Consider the following 12,060-nt stretch of genomic DNA (forward strand, 5'->3'; position numbering starts at 1 on the left):
GACAGCATCACATAGCCTATTGATTTAACTGATAATGATTTCACATGTTCAGTTAGATTCTTAACGATTGATTGATTTTCGATTAATTGTTATCGTCCCTACACAGAACCAAACGACAGCAGCCTCCAATGTGTGATTTTAGACAGCATGCCGGCATCGTGGAATCAAAAGAGGCGTGATGGTTGTGACATGTGACCCCATTAAAGGGTTTTTATGCCTCCACGCAGAAGATTATGTTTTCGAGTTGTCGGTCCGTACGACTGTACGTCCAGCGAATTCTTTTGAACACTGTATTTCAAGAACGCTTCACTTGGACTCAGCGTGAGCTGATTAGATTTTAGTAATCATAGCTCAAAGGTCAAGGTCCCTGTGACCTCGTCTGTGTCATTCTTGTGAACGAAGGCAATTCCTTCAAATCTGGCACAAATGTTCCAGCGAACTCAAGGACGAACTGATTAGATTTGGCGGTCAAAGGATAAAGGTCATGGTGACCATGCAGTTGTCTCATTCTTATGAAAGCAATATCTCAAGAACACCTTAAGGGAACTTCTTCAGATGACATTTTGGTGCTGTTACTGCCTTCCCTGGCAGCTTCAAAGTGAGACAACTTGGCCCCCCATTTCATGGCCGTATCTCTAATACAGAACAGCGAGGCGGCATAACGGCGAATATTCCCAGCTTGAAGAGGCAGCGTCAAAGGGGCTCCCTCTCTTTTTATATGTGAATCAAAACAAACTGTTTCTCTGTGTGTTTGGATCAGCTGGTCACTGATTTTAAAACAATGAAAAGGAAACATCATGAAATGAAATATGAAGATGTGATGTTTCCACAGAACGTAGAAGTTAATTAATTACAAGATGAAATAAGCTGTGCAAACAATCACACACACGCACACACACACACACACACACACACAGAGTAATGACAGCAGCCGTGATACCTCAGCTCAGTGTGTGTGTGTGTGTGTGTGTGTGTGTGTGTGTGTTGTACCTTCACTGGATGCCACTCAGAGAGAGAGAGCAGCTAATTGCCTTCCAACCCTGTGGGGGTTCGGCCTCTTCCCGACGTGCATGCACACACACGCACACACATGCACACACACACACACACACACACACACACACACACACGACCTCAGCCCTCTTTATCGCCACACTGAAGTGACTCCCACTAAAGTTCAGCTGTGAATTATTAAATGCAATTAATCAGCGTGGACCAGGGCCATGTTTAATTGACACAGGCAGCAGGCTCACTCTGTGTGTGTGTGTGTGTGTGTGTGTGAATGCGTGTGTGTGGGTGTAGGTTAGCAGAAGACTTTGCTTTCTTTAAGATGAAAAAAACAAAAATATGTTGTTTTTTTTGTCAAAAAAACAAAATTTTCAGCTAAACCAGAGTGCATCTGTGTTTGCATCACAGTGTCAGTGTTATTTCAGTTTATTCTGCTGAGTCATAGAATTTCACAGTCACATTTTCCAGGCCTGGAAAAATCATGGAATTAGTATAAGTCAATGAAAGTTTTGGAAAAGTAAAGTTTTTTGTTGTGGTTTGTATTGAAATTCTTACTGCAGTTTTCAGTGGATAACATTACACTTAATTTTCTGCAGTCCCTCCCTCTCTTCATGCCAGCCAGCAGAAATGCTGTTTAAATAGAGTTTGAATCTGATACGTTTGAGAAACAGCCGACGAGTAGCACGAGAGGTTTTTGTTAGAATGAGTCCTTGAAAATTCATGGACAAGTTTTAAAATGTCGCTCATGTGTGGGAACTTTGATATTTATTAAATGTCAGCTCGTTCTGAAAGAGTTATCACTCACGTCAAAGGATGGGGGGGTTTAGCTTGCTGAATAGATTGTAAAACCCTTTGAGCCAAATTTCTAATTTTGGGCTTTCTAAGTAAAATTGATTTGACTTAAACCGTTTGCAGAACAGTGTTAGAGGACAGAAGCTCAAAACGAACAGTCATTTATCTACAGCTTAATTCTCCTGAAGAATATTGAAATAAGCAAAGAAAAAGAAAGAAAGAAAAGTAACAGAACAAAAAAAGGAAATGACCTAAAAGTGTGCTAAAATAAAATAACATAAAACAATAATCAATACAAATAATGAAAAAAAATATATATGTATCTCTGTAACCCATTTTTTAAAATATTTAATCATATTAAATATAACTTTAATTGTCTTGATATTTGTCTCTTGTTAATGATTCTCTTTTTCAGATTATTTTCTTGTCACCTTTCACAATATTTTGGCAGTTTTCAGGACATTTCATGCCAAGTTGTGGACTGCATTTCCCATTATTTATGTTTTTTTTTTTTTTATTTAATCAAACGAGGGGCGGGCTCTAGCTCAGTGAGGAGAGCGTCGCCTCATGTAGGCTGAGCGCTTTGCAGCAGCCCGGTTTCGATTCTTGTGGCCTGTGGCCCTTTGCTGCATGTCATCCTTATTCTATCTGCCCCTTTCCTTTCACTTTCTCATCACTTCATCATCTTATCATAAAAGCGATAAAAGCCAATAAATAAATAAATAAACAAATCAAAATAAATCAAACCAATTTGCTCTGATTTCAGAGGTTTACATACTTGGGCCAGGCCTCTGAATGCTGTACACGAAAACTGGTTTTGTTTTCAAAGGGTTAAAACACCTGCAACCCTTTCTGATTTATCGCCTCAGTTCAGATTATGATAAAAAAATAATTTAAAAACACTTAATATGAACCACCTCATACAACACCACTACACAATTGGCTTTAAAAAAACCCAAAACACACAATTTTGCACTTTTTTTTTTTAAACGTCTTTGTCCCAGATCACAGTTGTCCTGATCGCTAGGGGTCCGGAGCCTCATGTTGAAAACCGTGCAGCAGCTTTGTGTCACATAATCAGTCAGTTATCACAGTCTGTCCCTCTCTGGAGAACACACTCTCTCTTTCTCCTGTCTCATACAAGACTATCAATCACCAATCAATGATGACCGTCCTGTCTATTCTGCTAAGCCTTATTGATCTCTTGCCCTGTATTCATGTCCATTCTGTGGACGCTGCGGATGTTAGATGCGTCCTTTACGAGGTCAGGAGATAAATGGCTGAAAGCAGAGGCAGAGGAGAAAAGTCTGCGTGATTGAGAGATTGTGTGGTTTGTTTTGTACCTTTATTTCCTTTCTTTCCTTATAAAATGTTGGTGTGAAGAGAAAAGAGGCTTTTGTAGTAACAGAGAGAGACATTTGTACCTTTGGTTTATATTATAACTGAGTCTCTCTTTACTTCCTCAAGTCATGTCAGCTTTAGTTATAAAGGCCAATATCATAAAATAAAAATTTTACTCAAGGAGATTTACGTGTTGCACGGCATAACACTCCCTCTCTGCTTTGACCCTCACTTCAGATAAAGAAAAAGACCTTTAATTCTTTGAAACCTGAGCAAAGCTGATAGGTTTGGGGGGGGGGGGGGGAAAATAACAATAACAAAAGAAAATAACATAAAAAGTACTGAAATAGTAATAATAATAATGATAGTAATTAAAAAATCCTATTTTTTGGATGACTTTCTAAAAATCACCCCCTCTTTTTTAGAGCTATTTTTAAGGTAATTTTCTTGTCATCTTTTCTTCATTTCTTGCCAAGTTGTTTAGTGCCTTTGTCCTCATGTTTTAGAAATAAATCAAACCAGTCTGCTCAGGCTTCGAAGGCTCAAACAGCTTATGAAACGCATCTGAACACAAGAAAACAGGTTTCAAAGGAAAAAACAGTGAAGCAGCTCAGGAGGGACTTATCTCCCTGGATGGACAGACATGCAACAATGTCCTGTGTAAGAATTAGACCTATAAGTAAAATTAAGGTATAGATAATCTGGATGAGTTTTAGCTAGACTGTAAGAATATGGATCTGGGAGGATGTGAGGCGTCGCCACACGGCCTCCTCTGGATCCTGGGAACCTGCACAGACTACACAAACACACACACATACAGATAATAAGCAACTAACTGAAAGCTGAGCTGAGTTTAAGTTTGGATTTTAAGGCCTGAACTGAGTCAGACTGCCTGTCTTTGTCTGTGCTGCTCTCCAGCTCTAGAGGGTCCTCTAGTGTTGACTGTCCGACAGAGCAGGATAACAGACGCCAGCAACAGTCAGTGGGTCTAAGAAGTCAGCTGTCAGAGATAGATTATATAGATTATATAGATTGAAATAAGATAAAACATAAAATATAATGTGCTTGTGGAAGTGTAAAAGGTTATTTCAAAAAGTGAGATTAGTTCACTCTGACATCTCAGATATGTCGTTGTTTGTTGTCTATACACTGTTAAAATGTCGTTTTACTTTTAAAAAATCTAGGAAAAAATGTAAGCAAATATTACTATAAATCTTAATTCAAGTTTACTTTATATCCAGTTGTTGTTCACTTGAAATTTAGTTATATTTTCTTAGTTTTGTGAAGCTGTTGCAGCTTATAAAATGAGTTTAATTAAATCAGTCTTTCTAAGTTTTAGCAACATCAGTAAACCAAGTTTAAATCTGGTATATATATCTGTATTCCACCAGTTGCAAACTAGCCAGTAATATTCATATTTTCTTAAACATGTAAACAAAATTTCATCCTCTTTGTCATGATCAAGTTAAGTCAGACTAATTTGGTTTACTGACGTTGCCAACACTTACAAAGAACAAGTTCATTCCACCTGTCATTTTAAAGTGGTAACAACTTCACAAAATTAAGTAAATACAGCTAAATTTTGAGTAAAGCTAACAATAAGATATAAAGTTAACCGGAAATAAGACTAATAGTTACATTCTTTTACTTTTTCAGGTGAGAGCAACTTGTCAGATTTGACAGTGTAATGCTGATGCAGATAGTACCGTAAAACTTCAAATAGAGGCCTCGTCCTTTTTAATGGCCGCGTGTGTCGACACATTTTGACAAATAAAGGTCTGGCTCAATTAGAGGCTCGGTCTGGCTGCCATGCAGTTCATTTTTATACAAGATCTTTGGATGTAAGGATAATTTTCCACATACTTTTCACAAAAATCCTTGCTAACCTCTGGGTCATTTCTTCCTCTTTTGTTGCTCATTTCCTTCTTCCCATGTTTTTTAATAGCATACAGCAGATTTTCGCAGGTCTCAAGAGGTGGAATAAATAATTAATTGTATTTTCATCTTTGCTGAGCGAGTTTTGATTGATTTAAATCTTTTTTTTTTCCTTTTCCCCTCAAGACCATACAAACCAATAAAAGAATAGTGCATTAAAAAAGAAATCTAAAATCTAATGTTAGAAAAGGTTTGTGTAAAAGGAATTAAAACCATATCCCATATAGATGCCTGTCCAAAATATAAGGCTGTTGAGTTCAGTGATTTAAGCAAAAAATAGCATTGGCTATTAACTGAAGTTTCATGGTATTTTGCATATTCCAGTTTGCCGAAAACTGCTGCAGATCCTCCCACGCGCTCTGTGAAAACTCCTTTTTTTCCCACTGCCATGTAAATCACAGGTAAAATAGGGGACAGGTCGTTGTCACTGCTTGATGTTTGTCTTCTCTCTCGTCCTCTCCAGAGAACGACAGGCCGAGCTCTCTGGTTCTGGAGGTGATAGACTACAACATGCCTCTCACCACCACCTACATGAAACACATGAAGCTGCAGTGCATGAGCAACAACAAGGTACGTGAGGTCACTGCGACAGAGCTGCATGTTAAACAGCCCAGATGCGTGCGGAGCCGCATTGTTTCTGAATTTCCGTCTGTGCTGTCAGACAGAAAATGTGTGTTTCTGTTCACCCCGAGACCACAAGAATCTCCTCGAGAGTGGATCATACAGTAAATCTTGACAAACAGGCAGACTCTTTTGTGCACTGAGTATTGAGTAGAGGCGTGTGGGAGGAAACCAGGGGGCCCGCTAATGCTTCGCCTAGGAAGAAACCTCCCACACACCGTCTTGCAATTAAAACACCGTAATGAGAAAAAATACGAGTGTTTTGAGTCTGATAGTCGTGGAGGTCAGTGGACCAAAACCATTTCTTCATATTGAGTATGAGACGGCGCTGTTTGTGTATTCTCTGCACAGAATGTATATTTATCTGGAAACTAATTTATGCCGGTGTCCAAAAATGCAAACAGATGACCTGAAAAATGGTTAGACACGTAGGATGATGTGAAGAAAAACATTTTCTCATGTCTCCAAATCAAAAAGTTTCTAGTAGACCAAATCAGAAGGACTTTTTTTCATTAGTCAGTCTCGAGTTTGTTATCAGTTTATTTCCATTTTTAGAAGATGAATCAATTAAACATTTAGCCCAGAGAATGACATAAACTTAAAATACGTCTTCCAGGAGCAAGTAACAGTCCAAAACCCCAAAATATCCATTGAGCGATTTAATATTCTGCATTGACGCTCGAAAAACAACCCCAACTATTACTTCATCAGCAAAATATGAAGTTTATTGACTCACTAATTACTAATTACTACTCACTGATTTACTCATTGTTTGATCCCCAATATAATGCTACGTCACAATAGTCATGGATAGTAAGTGCACACAGTGAGCTCCTTCACAGTTTCAACCTCCCATCCAAAGAAAGTCACTTCTGCCTCCAAAAAACCAAGATGGCAACGAAATGCTGATCTCGAGCCTTGAAAACGGCGGTCCACAAACCAGTGGGTGACATCACGGCAGCTACATCCTTCATAAATACAATCCATGGTTACAATACTTTGCTTAATGTTTGGTCAGGTTCAGGGAAAGATTGTAGTTTGGGTAAAACAAGTCCTGGTTAAGGTTGCTGTGGTGATGATACTAATAAGTTCAAGTTGGGGAATGACAGTCGTCAAGGAAACAAGGAGGCTTTCTTGATTGCTTGAACAACTTTGTGGCAAATATTTGCTTCAGATGGGGTTGTTTTTACCGTGTTCACGGCTCTTTCTTGTGGTATTCACAAACTCGAAAGTGAAAATGATCCCGGAGTTCGGTAGTTTTAACGTGTTTGCCGACATTTTCCGAAGCAGCAGAGGCTACGGAGGTTCATTTTTCTGTGGATGTTCTCAGTGTTTTTATCTTTTTCCTCTGGTCCTATACACTTTGTATTTCCTGCATTCACTAGCTTGCTGAATATAGGGTTCATCATGACTGTTGCTTCGATTTTTCTTGGGAGGACAGCCTCCATCATATCGATGCAAACTTCGAATATTTCCATTAATTTAAAAAAAATGGACCAAAAAATGGTGGTACAAGTAATACAAGTGGTATGTTTTATTTTTTTTATTTAAAGATTATTTTTTGGGCTTTTTCGCCTTTTTTAATAGATGAACATATGCATAAAGAGGGAGAGAAAGAGGGGATGACATGCGCAAACGGCGGAGGCCAGAATAGAACCCTCAAAGTTCTCCTCACCATGAGCACCAATGGTTTGAGGGCCACCAGAAGCGCCCAAAATACGAGCGAGAGATAACCAGGTAGAGCCAAAATAGAAAAACCAGAATAGATGGCTGATTGTTTCTGTCATCTGTCGCTAAACTGGTACGAGTGTGAAAGTCTGACAGTGTTGCATCTGGAGGCGAAGTCTGCGAGGAAGATCAGCTTTTCTCTTTCTTTTGTGGATCAGTACTGTTGCCCAGCTAGGTAGCTGTGTGTGTGTGTGTGCATATGCATGTGTAGGGGTGTAGGCATGTGTGGGGGTGTGTGTGTGAGTGTGTGTGCATGTGCATGTGTGGGGGTGTGTGTGTGTGTGTGTGTGTGTGTGTGTGTGTGTGTGTGTGTGTGTGTGGGTGGGTGTGTGTGTGCATGTGTGGGGGTGTGTGTGTGTGTGTGTGTGTGTGTGTGTGTGTGGGGTGTGTGTGTGGTGGGGGTGGGGTGGTGATTGGTATATTCTTCATTGTTCTCACACAGCAACACTGCCACTCTACCCTGTACCACTGTGACAATCAGTACCAAGCACTTGCTGTCATGTGTGTGTGTGTGTGTGTGTGTGTGTGTGTGTGTGTGTGTGTGTGTGTGTGTGTGTGTGTGTGTGTCTAGATAACGGCTGGGCGAACAGAGGGTTGAGCTCGTTCCAATTAAGCCAGGCCCCTGAGCGTCGAGTTAATTAGCTGAGGAGAGGGAGAGACACTGAAGTGCCAATTTACACTGGAATGCCAATATATCTGCCTGCCTTTCTGTCTGTCTGTCTGTCCAACACACACACACACACACACACACACACACACACACACACACACACGGCATAATGTTAAAACATACAGATAGAACAGCACAGTTGAATTTCAGCCTGCATGCACATTTTTTCAGCCTATCATTGTTGCTGTGAGAAGTTGTAGCTGCAAGAATGAGATGCAGCTGTTTTCTGAGTATTTTGTCTCATAACGTCATTGTTTACACTTGCTCTGTTCTCTGAAATCCAAAATATTTCAACACTGCTGATTTATGCCTCAGTAAATAACACCGTCTTCATCATCTCTCTCTTTGCTGCTTGCTGTTATCTACCAAGCGCTGCTTGATGATGACACAAAATTTCAAAAATTAATTCGTATCCTAAAGATGATGATGTGCATCAGTGTTTTCACTTTGCAATGATGACATTAGATGGTGAATCAAAAAATCAATCAACATCAATGGATTGTCTAATGCAAATACCTGTAAACTTGGTTCAGAAATTATGGACACTAACTTTTTAGCAGCGACTCCGTACGGCGTACGCAGGAGACAGGTGCAAAAAAAAAGGACGACGTGTTTGCTCTGTAGTTTGTATGCTTGGTAATGTTCTTCCAATTAAAAAAAGCACACACATATACTTCAATACATTCACCTCATCCACAATCTCCTCTTGTCTTTTTTTTTTTTTTAACATTTTCTTCTTTCTCCTCACCCACACACACACACACACACACACACCGTCGCACCTGCAACAACCTAAGTAAAGCTGCTCTAATTAGTTCACACCAACATATCGGCACGGTTCTCATTATCACTCTCATATTAAAATCGAAGAACTAAACTAGCATGTTTTTTTCTACAAGTTTTTTTCCCAATTAAAGCGATCATTGTTGTTCAGGCTGGAGTTGGCAGAAATCTGCAAAAGGCACAAAAATGTTAAAAAATAACAACCCATCAACCCATTCCTACTGACAAGCATCATGTGACTTATAAAAGCCCAAAAAGTATTTCCACTGCAGTTTGGTGAAATATATCTTTTTACTGTTGCCTGAAATACACCTCATGTGGGAGTAAAAACTATTTTTGTGATAAGTGGAATTTTTTTTTTCCATGTGTGTAAATGACTTGACATTTCTGTACCTGAATTACTCACCTGTTGGTGGATACTTTGGATTAGTGCTCCCCAAAAACTACTCTAACAAGCTTTCTGTTGCTGCCGAATTCTTATGGAAGTCAACTTTTGAAAAGCTGCAGAATTTGTGTTTTTCTTTCACCTCCGAACCACCGAAACACTCGTGTGTCAAACCAGACTGTCTTTTCAATCCTGTAGCGTGAGTTAAGAGTGACGGTGGAGTCTTAGCAGATGGTATAGAATATGTATGTATATTTTTTTGTGTGTGTGTGTGTGTGTGTGTGTGTGTGTGTCAGGATGAGACTGTGCTGCAGAAAGATTGTAGTGTTCGGCCCAGAGGAGCAAAAGTACAGACAGGAATAGAGGAACAATGACTCACTCACCTATAGAAATAACATAGCACATTTTGTAGCATTCGGTTCAGTGTGTGTGTGTGTGTGTGTGTGTGTGTGTGTGTGTGTGTGTGTGTGTGTTAGAGGAAGATGGCAGAGTGCAGGATAGTTCAATAGAATAGCATTCTGTGAAAAGAAGGTCTGAGTCTTTTGTCTGGGTTGTTGTTACGACAGAGAGAAGAGAGAGAGAGAGGAGACAGGAGGGAGGAGAGAGGAGGGAGAGAGGGAGAGGAGAGAGAGAGAGAGGAGAGAGAGAGGGAGAGAGAGAGGAGGGAGAGAGAGAGAGAGGAGAGAGAGAGAGAGAGAGAGAGAGAGAGGAGAGAGGGGCATCTGTACTTTTCCTCAGGAGAGAACATGAGCCCAAGGAAAGACAGAGGAGGAAGAAAAAGAGGAGAGGAGGAGGATGTGCTGCATATTTGTGATGTGTGAATCCTCCGTCGGCTCCATTAGCACTCATCCCAAGCCTCCCTCCGTTCATCTGCCCATCCCTTTATCTCTCCCTCCATCCGCCCCCCGTCCCAATTCAATAACAGGAGGAAATTACCCAGGATGCTTCCTGGCAGGGGGGCGGGGGTGGTGGTGGTGATGTGGGGGACGACTGCAGACAACGTAGAAATGGGTGAGGAGTGGAGGGAGTCAAGAGGGGGAGGAGGTGGCAGGGCGGTGGCTCTGTCTGGCTGGGGAAGGAGGAAGATGCAGAGGAGGAGGAGGAGGAGTGAGAAGGAGGATAGGTGGATGTGCTCGGCCAGGGTGAACATAAAAATGAGAAAATTTGTAGGTGACAGTGGGATGCGGGGGGGTGGGAGGAGGGTTATTGGGGGAGGAATCAGGGAAGGAAATACGGAGAATGAGGTGGTTCATTATCGTTTATGGTCTCCCCCTCTTACTCTCTCTGCCCATTATTTCAGCTACCTCCGGAGGAAAGACATTTCATTATTTTTGGGAGGAGGGGTGTGTGGTAGTGTGCGTGTACACGTGTGTGTGTGTGTGTGGTGTGTGTGTGTGTGTGTGTGTGTGTGTGTGTGTGTGTGTGTGTGTGCAGAGGGGAGATAGGTTGGGGGTTGGTGTATTATAATTACTAAAGGACTGTTGAAGACAGCAGAAAAAAATCATACATTTGGAGATAAAAGGCTGGTTGGTGGAACAGCCTTGACAAAGTGACCTGAACCTTTTGTCCACAGTTTTAAGGCTGAAAAATATCGAGAGACTAGAGGCTTTTTCAAACATTCAAACAACAAAATGAAAATCTGTCTGTCAACATGAAGAATTTGGAATATAACAAAGTCCAACTCAATGCCAATTAAATGCCTTTAGAAAATGTTGAATCAAAGCTGACACTTACGACAACATATACAGCAAGTTCCCAACAACTTTTTATGAAGTCAAATGAAATTTTAAATTAAAAAATAAAAATAGCTCCCTGAGGTTTTATGAAGTAAAAGTTCCTCCCATGCTGACACTTTGTACTTTTTAAATTTTTTTTTTTTTTTTTTCGGTGATCAATAAAAAAAAAAAAATGCTGATGCAGATAACTGGCAAAATACCAAATATTTGCCCTAACAGTCGGCCTGGCTGATAATCTGTCGACCCCTATAATCATGTGAAACAAAATTTAGTCTATCCATAGATTAAACTTGACATTCACTATAAAGCATCTAAACTTCAGCAGAACATCAAAAATTTGTGAAATTATTCAGAGTTTTTCATGCTAAATGTTAATATCAGGATGTCTGGGGCGTTCCTAAGAAATGAGGAAGAAGCGGAAATAATGCAAATGACCTCGAGGCCTCAGACACTCAAAAACCCACAGATAGCTGCTCCCGAGTGAAGCAGAATTGACAATTATCAGCCTTGAGCTGTATGTTTGAGCCAGATGAGCTTTTAGACACTTGCTTTTTGACACAAAGCGAGGTGGAAATGTTGGTGTATTGATAAAAACAAAGTGCGATGGATGCAGTGAAAACATGAAGCACGTTTATCAAACGTTAAAGCAGCAGCACAGCGCTTTTCACTGGTACGAAAAGTCTCAATTTCATGCTAGATGCCCCTTTATGACCTGCGTAAGTAATCTGTCCCTCACCTCAACTATACCATGCAGAACGTGAGGATGGTAATAATGTTATTCAACAGACTTTGCAGAAAAATTCAGTAACAACACTTTTTTTTTGTAGAATTAGTGGCACCAACAAGCTGATTAATGTAACATGTCTTGCACAACACAAATAGTAACACTGCAATTCACGCTCACATCGAAAAAACTCCGCAAAATAATTAGATGGCCTAATTTTACATTTTTAATGGCCAGATGTTCAGGTTTAATCTTGTAACACCTCATACTGCTCGGAGAGGTCACCTTCACTGCGCTCTAACTGGTTGTCTAATGAGCTGTCAGTCACACATAAAAG

General features: G+C 40.3%; 1 protein-coding gene across 1 annotated transcript in view; it reads left to right on the forward strand.

The window, feature by feature from the left end:
* The window catches only part of LOC121947546 (nucleolar protein 4-like), a 180,893-nt gene that overhangs the window by 49,963 nt on the left and 118,870 nt on the right, over positions 1-12,060 (forward strand). The window contains exon 4 of the mRNA XM_042492641.1: positions 5,540-5,646. Within this exon, the coding sequence (XP_042348575.1) occupies positions 5,540-5,646 (107 nt within the window). The remainder of the gene's footprint in view (positions 1-5,539; positions 5,647-12,060) is intronic.

This window comes from Plectropomus leopardus, chromosome 8, assembly GCF_008729295.1.
Source record: "Plectropomus leopardus isolate mb chromosome 8, YSFRI_Pleo_2.0, whole genome shotgun sequence".
NCBI lineage: Eukaryota > Metazoa > Chordata > Actinopteri > Perciformes > Serranidae > Plectropomus > Plectropomus leopardus.